This window comes from Nycticebus coucang, chromosome 6, assembly GCF_027406575.1.
Source record: "Nycticebus coucang isolate mNycCou1 chromosome 6, mNycCou1.pri, whole genome shotgun sequence".
Lineage (NCBI taxonomy): Eukaryota > Metazoa > Chordata > Mammalia > Primates > Lorisidae > Nycticebus > Nycticebus coucang.
In genome coordinates this window covers 44,482,307-44,495,693 of record NC_069785.1, presented here as the reverse complement: position 1 = coordinate 44,495,693, position 13,387 = coordinate 44,482,307, and the positions used below count along the sequence as shown (strand labels likewise).

Here is a 13,387-nt window from a genome sequence, read left to right as displayed (position 1 = left end):
GAGGGGGGCAGGTTCGAACCCGGCCCTGGCCAAACTGCGACAAAAAAATAGCCACGCGTTATGGTGCGTGCCTACAGTCCCAGCTACTTGGGAGGCTGAGGCAAGAGAATTGCCTAAGTCCAGGAGCTGGAGGTTGCTGTGAGCTGTATGACGCCACGGCACTCTACTGAGGGTGATAAAGTGAGACTCTGTACAAAAAAAAAAAAACCCTACATATTCCAGAGCCTACAGAATAAGAATCTCAGGGATCAGAGTTGGAGTTTAATATTCTATGTATTTTATATGCCTCCTGGGTAATTTTGACTCAGCTAGCCTGGTACCAGTTTGAAGGAAGTTATTGAAAATAGAGAATTTCAATAGAGACAGCACCGGGGCAAGTGAGAGCCGGATGGGCACTGGGCGACTCTGTGCCTCGCTGAGGAAAAATAACTAAACATGGGCAAAGGAGATCCTAAGAAGCCGAGAGATAAAATGTCATCCTATGCATTCTTTGTGCAAACTTGTCGGGAGGAGCGTAAGAAGAAGCGCTCAGCTGCTTCAGTCAACTTCTCAGAGTTTTCTAAGAAGTGCTCAGAGAGGTAGAAGACCATGTCTGCTAAAGAGAAAGGAAGATTTGAAGATACAGCAAAGGCGGACAAGGCCCGTTATAAAAGAGAAATGAAAACCTAGATCCCTCCTAAAGGGGAAACCAAAAAGAAGTTCAAGGATCCCAATGCACCCAAGAGGCCTCCGTCGGCCTTTTTCTTGTTCTGTTCTGAGTATCGCCCAAAAATCAAAGGAGAACATCCTGGCCTATCCATTGGTGATGTTGCAGAGAAGCTGGGGGAGTTGTGGAATAACACTGCTGCGGATGACAAGCAGCCTGATGATAAGAAGGCTGCAAAGCTGAAGGAAAAATACGAAAGGATATTGCTGCAGACCGAGCTAAAGGAAAGCCTGATGCAGCGAAAACGGGAGTCGTCAAGGCTGAAAAAAGCAAGAAAAAGAAGGAAGAGGAGGAAGATGAAGAGGATGAAGAAGATGAAGATGATGAAGAATAAGTTGGTTCTAGCGCAGTTTTTTTTTCTTGTCTATAAAGCATTTAACCCCCCTGTATACAAATCACTCCTTTTAAAGAAAAAAATTTAAATGTAAGGCTGTGTAAGATTTGTTTTTAAACTGTACAGTGTCTTTTTTTGTATAGTTAACACACTACCGAATGTGTCTTTAGATAGCCCTGTCCTGGTGGTATTTTCAATAGCCACTAACCTTGCCTGGTACAGTCTGGGGGTTGTAAATTGGCATGGAAATTTAAAGCAGGTTCTTCTTGGTCACAGCACAAATTAGTTATATATGGGGATGGTAGTTTTTTCATCTTCAGTTGTCTCTGATGCAGCTTATACGAAATAATTGTTGTTCTATTAACTGAATACCACTCTGTAATTGCAAAAAAAAAGTTGCAGCTGTTTTGTTGACATTCTGAATGCTTCTAAGTAAATATTTTTTTTATTAAAAAAAAGAAAATAGAGAATTTCAAAATTCTCTGTTTCACAGAAAAGCACATACATGTTTAATTAATCTGTTTAGCAGATAGGCAACCATAATCCTGATTTTCCTTTTTAGATGTCTTTATTTTTTATATTTAGCCACTTAATTTAAGAATCTAAGACCCAGCTTGTAATGCCCTTTGAAGAATTTCTCCATTCTAAATTAGAAACATGGAAAACATGACTAAAATGTGTATTTGTTTTCATCATTACCTATAGCTTGGGGGTCTTTGGCCTCATATTTATTTTAAAGGGGAAAAAGATTTAATATAGTCCCCTACAAAACAGAGGATACCACATTTTCTTCCTCATAAGAATCATTTAAAACTGTGCTTTCAGGAGAAATTGTTCCTGACATCTCATTTGCCAGCACCTTCTGCTAATTAGATGTTTTGTACTTTGCTAGACCCGAGAGAGCATGGAGCAATTACAGCTGGAAGACCGGGTCCTCTGCCTCCACAATAGATGGCGAATCCTCTATGCTGGACTGGCAAATGGCACTGTGGTCTCCTTCAATGTAAAGGTTAGTGGTTTGAAAAAGAAAGCTGAATTCCACTTAAAAATAATATGCGCGTATATGGGAATAAGTAGCATGTGGGCATTTTCCTGTTTTCTTATGTGAGGAAGCAACAGAATTAGTCGTGACTCAAAAATTGTTACCTTCTGATGTAAGTGAAACCAGATGCTCTGTTCTTTCTGTTTAGAGTCAAATGTGCCAGAACCATAATGTAACTTGGCTAAATTAAAACAAGCCTGAAGATTTGGGGCCAGATAATGAGTCACAGGTTAAACCAGTCTATCTCATTTTAATAATAACACCATGAAAAATGAAGTTACATTCCTTTGACTGTGACATTTGTGTGATTTGGAACTGATTTAGGGTTTCATGAAGGTGGCCCATTCTGTAAGGTGAACTAAGTCAGCAGTCTGTCTTAACATCCATCCATTCTTTCCTAACCAATAGATAAATTCATTATTGAGCAAACCTTTCTTTTTCTTTCTTTCTTTTTTTTTTCTTGGACTTGACTTTACAAATGCAGGCAATCATTGAGCAAACTTTGTTGAGCATCTGTTAAATGATAGGCCCCGATAAGGTTTAGGAAGTTCTTGCTGACCTAATGTGCTTTGTTAGGGTATTTGGATGTCATCTTACAGGTTTTAAAGTATGAGAAACATGATCCAATTTGAATTTTAGAAAAATTTGCTGTGGTGTTAATGAGACTGGCAAAGATTGGTATTAGCAAAAGCAGGTTAACCATTTAGTAGACCTTGTAGTGAAAGTTGACGTGAAAGGTTAGACTAAGGATAAAGACAAGGGAGTAGATGAAAGATGTAATCTGAGGTGGAATTGATAGTTTTGTTACCAACGAGCTATAGTATCCTCTAGTCATTTTGTAGCAGTATGTTAGGATGTTTACTATTGCAGCATCACTATGTGGTACATGCTGGCTGATGCTACTATAAATTGCAATAAGATGTGTCATGGTTCCGCCTTTAAGAAACTTAAAAATAGGCAGCGCCTGTGGCTCAGTCGATAAGGCGCCAGCTCCATATACCGAGGGTGGCGGGTTCAAACCCGGTTCTGGCCAAACTGCAACCAAAATATAGCTGGGCGTTGTGGCGGGCGCCTGTAGTCCCAGTTACTTGGGAGGCTGAGGCAAGAGAATCGCTTAAGCCCTGGAGTTGGAGGTTGCTGTGAGCTGTGTGAGGCCACAGCACTCTACCAAGGGCCATCAAGTGAGACTCTGTCTCTACAAAAAAAATAAAAAAATAAAAAAATTTAAAAAAAAAAAAAAAAGAAACTTAAAAATAGGACGGTGCCTATGGCTTAGTGGGCAGGGCGCCGGCTCCATATCCCAAGGGTGGCGGGTTCAAACCCACCCCGGCCAAACTGCAACAAAAAAATACATGGGCATTGTGGCAGGCACCTGTAGTCCCAGCTGCTCAGGAGGCTGAGGCAAGGGAATCACCTAAGCCCAGGAGTTGGAGGTTGCTGTGAGCTGTGTGACGCCACGGCACTCTACCGTGGGCAATAAAGTGAAACTCTGTCTCTTAAAAAAAAAAAAGAAATTTAAAAATAAAGTTGGGGGCGGCGCCTGTGGCTCAGTCAGTAAGGCGCCGGCCCCATATACCGAGGGTGGCGGGTTCAGGCCCGGCCCCGGCCAAACTGCAACCAAAAAAATAGCCGGGCGTTGTGGCGGGCGCCTGTAGTCCCAGCTACTCGGGAGGCCGAGGCAAGAGAATCGCCTAAGCCCAGGAGTTGGAGGTTGCTGTGAGCTGTGTGAGGCCACAGCACTCTACCGAGGGCCATAAAGTGAGACTCTGTCTCTACAAAAAAAAAAATAAATAAAAAAAAATAAAAATAAAAATAAAGTTGGAAGAATCTAGCATCTAAGTGAATTAAGTGCCAAGTTATTTATTTGGTCCACCCGATACAACTATACCACATAAGAGTAATTAATGAAAATTTTTATATTCTACATGCAAACAAGTGCCATCAGCTTGGTTTGATTGGAGTAGGGCAATAGAAATGGAGAAGAGAGAATAAGTTAAAAATATTTTAAAAAGTAAAAATTGATAATTCTCTTCTGTTTTGTGAATTTCATTAATGTTAAAATCAGAGGTAGACAGAAATTAGGAGCAAGACTTTTGAGGCAAGGTGGTGATAAGAAACTCAAATGGAAAAGTTCTTGAAATGGTTAAAGAGCCCTGGCAAAGGTAGACCTAAGACAGAGATTTGAGAGTTTCTGCCAAGACATGAAATAGGGCTTGACTTTTTCTGGTTTGCCCATACTTCAGGAATGTAATGCCTCCGGGGTCTTAACAGAAAGCCAGAATTGTTTACCAGAGCCCATGTACCACTAGGTCCTGAACTCCAGTTAGTCTGTCCCCCCGAGCACTTAACGTGGCTAAAATCATTGCTCAGCTCTGTAGACTCCATCTGTTGCTTTCTGCTTAATTTATAAGAGTTTTGCTCCGTGCATGCACCTATAGTGCTTTTAAAGGGGAAGTCAGAGACTTGATTAATGAGATCGCTGGGAGGATGACGGAAACAAGTTTAGAATCTTACGTAGAAGAATGTTTGGGGATTCAGGATGTGACCATACCATTCTGATGTAAAGCCTTCTATAGTTCATTACATGATGTAATGAGATAACATAGAAACAGAAGCCAGAAGAACATCATAATAACAAAAAGGGGAAATATTGAGACTCTTATTGAAATTGTCTAGGAAGGTAATCCTCAGTAGACATTTTTTTTTTTTTTTTAAGAGACAGAGTCTCACTTTATCGCTCTTGGTAGAGTACCATGGTGTCACAGCTCACAGTAACCTCCAACTCTTGGGCTCAGTCGATTCTCTTTTTCTCAGCTTCCCGAGTAGCTGGGACTACAGGTGCCCACCACAATGCCAGGCTATTTTTTTGTTGTTGTTGTTGCAGTTTGGCTGGGGCTGGCTTCGAACCTGCCACCCTCAGTATATGGGGCCAGTGCCCTACCAACTGAGCCACAGGCGCCGCCCGCAGTAGACATTTTTGGAAACAGCATGTTTCTAAAATAGAGTGTATAAATTTTAAATCTCAAAAATAGCAGAAGAGTTCCTGGGTCTATGTCATGGAAAATATACTATAGTTTAAAAAAAAGGTTGATCCTTTATTATCATTAACTTAAGGGAAGTGAAAGAGAGCATTAAAAGAGAACCAGTTTGTAATGAGGATCAGGATAGTGGGTGGAAATTATAAATTAGTTTATAATACGAGTTTGCCCTCACTAGATCAGGGGAGGGGAGGTCACAAACACAGCAAAGACGGTTGGAGGGGGAATAACAGTTAAGGTTGTAGAGTGTGTATGAGGATTTGAGTAGGGATAATAGAATTGAGGGTTTATACTAAGTAATTTTAGTTAGTTGATTTTGAGGTTTTCCAGCTAAGTTGCTTTTATATATAGTGGTGGTTTATTTTACAGAACAACAAACGGCTTGAGATCTTTGAATGCCATGGCCCTCGGGCAGTCAGCTGCCTTGCCACAGCTCAGGAAGGTGCCCGAAGGCTGCTGGTTGTGGGATCTTATGACTGTACCATTAGTGTACGTGATGCACGGAACGGACTCCTCCTCAGAACTCTGGAGGGCCATAGCAAAACCATTCTTTGCATGAAGGCAAGTATGATGTAGGGGAATAGGAGTTGTTGTAAATAGAATGGCATTTCCCGTGTTGTCCAATCCGTTATTTAGGATATCATCTTGAAAAGAGCAAGGAGATTACAAACCTTTTCTATATGTTTGGGTCACCAAGTAACGAACTTTTATTTGGCAAACAGTAAGAATATATTTTATTATAAAGCGTGGGCTCACTTTAATGCCTTTCTAGGCAAATCATTCTGGAGAGGTAACAAACCTAGTAATACATGTCAATTCACCAGAGTGCTTGGTAGGAGAGTTTCAGTTGAGAAACGTTTTCAGTTGAGAAAATTTGTTTGAGAAACTTGTTTTATACCTAATTCGTGCTCATCTCAAATAGGATGGAAATTAGAACTTGCCAATGTGTTACAAGTTATAGAGGAAACTAAGAACCTTGTGCAGAATCTGGCTCATCGAATGTTTTGCTTTAAGGTGGTGAATGACCTTGTGTTCAGTGGCTCCAGTGATCAGTCAGTCCACGCCCACAACATTCACGTAAGTTATGTTGGCAGTACAAAGAAATCTTGAAGAAAATGGTGGTGAAAGTTTGAAGGTTTCCTCAGATCTCTTGCAGGGATTCATAATAATTCCTATATGTGTACTCTTAGATAATATAGAACAACATAGAAATTCTGATCTCAACAAAATTTTTAATGGGGGACAGACTCAAATTTTATGTAGGGTGTAGTTTGAATGCCTTATTTAAATTTGAGATAAATTGAGCAGTTGAGGCTTTCTTAAAAGGGATATTACATATAGTTAAAATAGAACAAATAAAAACAACTGAGAGACCATTCGCAGGTCATAGCTCTTTGAAAGTCAGTTCCTGGTCTGTAAAATTGGCAATTATCTCACGTAACAGATTTGTCTAGATCCAATGAAATGATAAAAGTGAAAATACTTTGAGAGTTGTAAAATATTAATACATACAGATGGAATCGTGACCCTTCCCTTTCTGTGACATTAGGTTACATTTTATGTATTTTGGGTAAGTAACAAATGCTTATGGAATACTTCAGCTATTAATAAAATTCATATAGCTACACACATGTATAGGTTGACTCAGAATTATGCCTCTTAGAATTACAGAATCATAAGTAGGAAAGAATTTTGAAAGTGACTCTTACCTCTCTTCTGATGTAGACTGGTGAGCTTGTACGGATCTATAAAGGTCACAATCATGCAGTGACTGTGGTGAATATCCTAGGAAAAGTGATGGTGACGGCTTGCCTGGATAAGTTTGTTCGAGTCTATGAATTACAGGTAAAATTTAGATCCAGCATTTTGCTTCAGTGATTTGGGGAGATTATTTAAGTTTGGAATTAATTTTTGATACAGCAAGGCTGGGGTGGAACCCAGGAATATGCATTTTCACAAGCATGCTAGAGAATTATGAAACAGCTGGCCCATGACTATGCTTGCAGAAACATTGCTCTTGAGATATTTGGTCAGGCTCATGGTGTCAGAACTTAAGAGCTTTTTGGAGATAAACTCTGGTCTCTTAAAACTTAAGTAGTTCTCCTTGTGTACACGTTCAAGTTTGAGACTTTGATAATAAAGAAATTGATTTTATTATTTCTAATTACCAGTGCCCCCCTTGAGGAGTGGGTCTTTTTTCTTTTCTTTTTTTTTTTTTTTTTAAAGACATAGTCTCACTCTGTTGCCTAGGCTAGAGTGCTGTGGCATCAGCCTAGCTTACAGCATCCTCAGTCAAACTCCTGGGTGAAAGTGATCCTTCTGCCTCCATGTCTGAAGTCACTGGGACTCTAAGCAACCCCCACAACACCTGGCTGATTTTTCGGTTTTTAGGAGAGACGGGGTCTTGTTCTTGCTCAGACTGATCTTGAACTCCTAAGCTTAAGGGATCCTTTTAACTCTTATTTTGAGTGTTAGGATTACAGGCGTGATCTACCACACCCAGCCAGGAGTGGGTCTTAATAGAAAGCTATTAGATTATATTACTGTTAGAAAGCTACTAGTGCTTCAACTGAGTATCTTGGATATAGTTTTAAACTTACGAAGGGCCCTTAGGGATTATGCTTATTAAAGACAAAGTATAAATACCTTGATTCTCTTTCTTTTTTTCCCCCTTCTCCGAAGTCCCATGATCGATTGCAGGTTTATGGAGGACACAAGGATATGATTATGTGTATGACCATTCATAAAAGTATGGTGAGTGTTATGTCAGGTATTTGCCTGTGAGTGTGTTTACTACAAATTCTATATACTGAAAAGTTAATACTTATCACTTCTAAAAGTGACATCTGTTTCTGATATGCCTCATTATTGAATACCTTTACATCTCTTGGCATAATAATAGTAAGAGATAATAATAATAACCCAGGGGTAATGTTGAATATTTCATTTTATATTAACAGCTAAAATAATAAAAATAAAAATCTAATACCATCATTAAACAGAAGGTAAATTTAAGGTGCTTCAAAAAGTTGAGGAGTGCTTTTTTAGAACACTGGAGTAGAGTCAGGAAATTTGGCCAGTGTAGCCTAGTTATAACAGATCTAAAAGTAGAAACTAACTCATTTAACTCTGCCAAGCCTTGGTTTATTTTTAAGTTATGATGTTGAGCCAGAATGGATGTTTCTGAAACTCTAGTAGAACCTTTTCTTCATTGGAAAGCCAGAATTGTTTACCTTTTCTTCTTTGGAAGAAAAGGTTCTACTAGATACACAGCAGTATAGGAACCAGAGCTACACCAGTTAAAGAGTAAGTGGGTACCTCTGAGCCCTGCCACATCCCAAGAATGGCTCTCTAAGGAGCACAACTTCAAAGTGCCTAGACCAGAAGATCAAGAAAATACTTCGCCATTCTAGCACTCTGGAGCTAATTTTGGCTTAGGTTATATTTTCTTAGGATAGCTGCTACAAGTAGCTTTTAACTCTTACTTTGACTGGTTTATAGTTTTTGTGTCTATTTTGGTCTGATAATTATAAAACTCTCTCCAGATTTACACTGGATGTTATGATGGCAGTATTCAGGCTGTGAGGCTAAATCTGATGCAGAACTACCGCTGTTGGGTAAGGAGTAAAACTGTTCTTATCACTCAGTTTAGGAGTTGGTTAACCATAGGCTAATTTATAAATCTTCACTGTTGTCAGTTTTAATATTTTTATTTTGAACATCTGTTTTATGCCTTCTACTGTAAGACAAGGAAGCTTGCTTGCTTATTTATTTATTTTGACTAAAACCCTGACTTAAACATTAAGAAGCTTATTTTTTAATTATACATAACATACTTGTATACTTTAATGAAAAGTCTATTCTACCCTGTCTTATTTTAAGGTGTGCGCCCAAAGATGCGCTAGGTCTTATTTTCAGGGGACGTCTTATCTTTCCTGTAAGTAGGTCTTATTTTCAGAGGATGTCTTATTTTCTGGGAAACAGGGTAAGATTAACTATAATGCATCTTTAAATACTGTCTGCTAGGCTGGGCACAGTGGCTCATGCCTGTAATCCTAGTACTCTGGGAGGCTGAGGCGGGCGAACTGCTTGAGCTCATGAGTTCGAGACCAGCCTGAGCAAGAGCAAGACCTTGTCTCTAAAAATAGCCAGGAATTGTGGCAGGCACCTATAGTCTCAGCTACTCTAGAGACTGAGGCAAGAAGATCACTTGAGCACAAGAGTTTGAGGTTGCTGTGAGCAGTAACACCACAGCACTCAACCCCAGGGTGACCGAGTGAGACTCTTATCTCCAAAAAATAAATAAATAAATAAATATTATCTGCTCAGAGGTTGTCTCCACGCTGATTTTTCTTTTGTGTTCATTGTAAATCAATATTTGCTTATAAAAGTAACAACACAGTAATTTTTCTTGGGCAGTGCCTATGGCTCGGTGAGTAGGATGCTGGCCCCACATACTGAGGGTGGTGGGTTCGAACCCAGCCCCTGCCAAACTGCAACAAAAAAATAGCCGGGCTCCTGTAGTCCCAACTACTTGGGAGGCTGAGGCAAGAGAATCGCCTAAGCCCAAGAGTGGGAGGTTGCTGTGAGCTATGACGTCACGGCACTCTACCAAGGGTGACAAAGTGAGACTCTGTCTCTTAAAAAAAAAAAAGTAACAATACAGAAGCATGTGAGATAACTCACATTGTACTATGTTAAGCATCAGGGGTTTTGTTTTTTGTTTTTAATTTTAATTTTTATTTTTACATATACAGTGTTAATTAGGTTTCCCTTTTTTTGCCTTCACAAAATTAAAAAGACTTAAAATTTAATAACAATAACAATGTTTAAGATAAAGATTAGAAACAAAAACCTTGTAAAGAACTAATGAACATAAATACATTCAGAAAAGGAATCAGACAATTGCTTCATCGAAATACTAAGCAATAATAATAATACAAAGAGAGTAACATTCACATTGTCAAATGAGAGTATGTCTATTATAGAATGCTTTGACTCTGAGATTCAGTATGGAGTCATCAGTTAACTTCTTATTATTTTTTTTTAAGTATCAAAAAATAGACAACTAATATTTATAAATAAAAGATAATTTCAAAAAACAGATCATGCTAAATCTTATAGACAGTAGAAAAAGAAGAAATACATCAAAATCATTCTACTTGATCTGGGTACACATGATATTAAAGTTGGAGAAAATATATTATTATAAAGGAGAAATTACAAACATATGTCATTTATAAATGAGGATACAATATCCTAAATTGAACATATTAACATGTTGAGTTAAAAATTAATGTTTAAGTAATATACTTTGGTCAAAATTAAATCCAATTTATGTGAAAATTAGTCACCATTTTCTTTTCTTGTTCTTTTTTTTCTTCTTCTTTTCCTCTCCCTCAGCCCTTCCCTCCTTTTCTGTCTGCTCTCCCCTTTCCCCAGGGGTTTGGTTTTTGTTCTGGCTGCTTTTTGAGAAGTAAACAAATAAAAATTTGTAGTTTTGAAGTTCTAAACCCTGGTTCACCAAGCTAAGTTGTGTGATTTTTATACTGGGTTGGGAATTGATGATTAACCCTTAAAACTTTCACATTATTTCTTACAAGCCTTAATTTTTTTTTTTTCATCAGCTGCAGTATTGGTAGTGACCAAGGAGAAGTTTATGGGACTGAATTTCTTTTCCCTGAGACCCTGACATCCTTTTCAGTATTGGAATGAACTTGACACTCCTCATTTCTAAATTTGACTTTAGACTTGTCTGTAGACTAATTACTTTTCAACTTTTTACATATGATCATTCTTGCTTTTTAATTCATTTATTTATGAAATGGGCTTTTCTATATTGCCCAGGCTGGTCTTGAACCTGGGCTCAAGGAACCCTCCCTGCCTCAGTCTCCCAAGTAGCTGGGATTGTAGGCTCGAGCCACTGTGCCCAGCTTCTGCCTTTGCTTTTTAGTCTTCTCAGTGAAGGCAAGCAAAATCTGGTACAGCAGTGCCCCATTATCCTAGTGGGATGTGTTCCAAGATACCCACTGGATGCCCAGAATCTCATATGGTTCCAAACCCTACATATGCTGTGCTTTTCTTTACCTAGTAATCAAGACAGCTACCACATGATTAAGAGGTGGGTAGTGTAGACAAAGGGATGATTCACTTCTGGGGCAGGGTGGAATAGGACAGCACGCAATTTCATTATGCTATTCAGAATAGTGTGCAGTTTAATACATAAGTTTAAAACTTATGTATTATTGTGGAATTTTTCATTTAATATTTTTGTATGGCAGTTGACCACAGGGTAAATGAAACTCCAGAAAGTGAAACCATGGATGAAGGGGTCTGTTGTATATCAGGATGCACAAATAGTGATCAAGTCTTTCTAGAGAAATGGGGAAAATACCTTCTGGTTTTATAGGTAGAGGGTGGGATGGTACTGACAGAGGAAAAACTTGAATTTGCATTACTTTTTATAAGTGAACACATTAGGCTGAGCGCAGTGGCTTACACCTGTAGTCCTAGTACTCTAGGAGGCCAAGGCGGGAGGATCACTTGAGTTCACGAGTTTGGGACCAGCCTGAGCAAGAATGAGACCCTGTCTGTACTAAAAATAGAAATATTAGCTAGGGGTTATGCGGGTGCCTGTAGTCTCAGTTACTCAAGAGGCTGAGGCAAGAAGTAACAGAATGAAATTATCTCAAAAATGGAGAAGAGAGAGAAAGAACATGTTAGAATTAGAATCACAAGATTTATTGTAAACAAGTATGTAAGGGAAAGCCAAGACACAGAGTCTTTGTGCTTCTTGACTAATACATGAATTTTACCTGAAGATGTGGAAGTAGCCACCCCCCAAAAAAATTAAAAAACATGAATTTGAACCAAATTTGTATTACAGTTAAAAAAAAAGATTGTGAGTGGAGAGCACAGTTTTCTGCAACAAATGTACTTCCACATTTGTACTTTTCCACAAATGTACTTTTTCTTATCAGACATTTTTATTTTCAGGATTATGACTCAATAGGCTCAGCGCCCCATAGCTCAGTGGTTAGGGCACTGGCCATATACACCAGGGCTGGCGGGTTCGAACCCTGCCCAGGCCTGCTAAACAGCAATGACAACAACCAAAAAATAGCCAGGTGTTGTGGCGGGCACCTGTAGTCCCAGCTGCTTGGGAGGCTGAGGCAAGAGAATCACTTAAGCCCAAGAGTTTGAAGTTGCTGTGAGCTGTGACGCCATAGCACTCTACCAAAGGGTGACATAGTGAGACTCTGTCTCAAAAAAAGAAAAAGATTATGACTCAATAGTTCTTAGAATTGTTCAAAATAATCCTTTTAGTGTTATCGTAAAGCTCTTTGCTTTTTGTGATAAATGGAATAAGATAAAAACTGAATTTTAGGATAGTAAGATAAAGAATATGGTTTAAAAAAAAAAAAAAAAGAATATGGTTTAGGGGTGGCACCTGTGGCTCAAGGAGTAGGGCGCTGGCCCCATATACCAAAGGTGGCGGGTTCAAACCCAGCCCTGTCCAAAAAACTGCAAAAAAAAAATAAAAAAAGAATGTGGTTTAAACTGAATTTTGTAGTAATTCACTGAATATTTGCTAACCTTTTATCTCTCTCACAAGATGTAACGGCTACCCTTAGTGCCTGGCCTTAAAATACCAAAGTGTCAAAAGACTCAGTCTTTTCACTGTTCCTAATATTGATAATTAATTTGGTTGCCCTTGGCTTTGTTGTATTTCTAGCCAAGGATAAATTTAAAAATAAAGAATTTTTACTTCCATGGTACTTACAGGATACAAGAGGGGATTTTTTGTTGTTGTTGTTGTTTTGTTTTTGAGATAGGATCACCGTGCTGGAGACTGCTGTGCTGTGGTCATAGCTGACTACAGCCTCTGAATTCGTGGGGTCGAGTGATCCTTCTGCCTCAGTCGCCGAAGTAGCTGGGACTTTGCAGGCATGAACCACATCTGGCTAATATATATATATATTTTTTTTTTTTAGAGATAGGGTCTCACTATGTTGTCCAGGCTGGTCTCGAGCCACAGTGGGCCACCAGTTCTGGTGGCGTGTTTACTGCCCTCTTTTAACCCAAGTCCCCTTATTCTGTTCCTTTCCAGTGGCACGGCTGCTCTTTGATATTTGGCGTTGTAGATCATTTAAAACAACACTTGCTGACTGACCACACTAATCCAAACTTTCAAACTCTGAAATGTCGCTGGAAGAACTGTGATGCTTTTTTCACCGCTAGGAAAGGATCCAAACAGGTATTTATCA

The 13,387-nt window shown here is 39.0% G+C and overlaps 1 protein-coding gene across 5 annotated transcripts in view; it reads left to right on the top strand.

Moving 5' to 3' along the window:
- Nucleotides 1–13,387, top strand: part of ZNF106 (zinc finger protein 106) — a 68,613-nt gene that overhangs the window by 50,997 nt on the left and 4,229 nt on the right. For all 5 annotated transcript variants that reach the window (XM_053593621.1, XM_053593617.1, XM_053593618.1 and 2 more), the window contains 7 exons: nt 1,933–2,049; nt 5,490–5,681; nt 6,135–6,197; nt 6,846–6,965; nt 7,803–7,874; nt 8,666–8,737; nt 13,231–13,377. In XM_053593621.1, the coding sequence (XP_053449596.1) occupies nt 1,933–2,049; nt 5,490–5,681; nt 6,135–6,197; nt 6,846–6,965; nt 7,803–7,874; nt 8,666–8,737; nt 13,231–13,377 (783 nt within the window). The remainder of the gene's footprint in view (nt 1–1,932; nt 2,050–5,489; nt 5,682–6,134; nt 6,198–6,845; nt 6,966–7,802; nt 7,875–8,665; nt 8,738–13,230; nt 13,378–13,387) is intronic.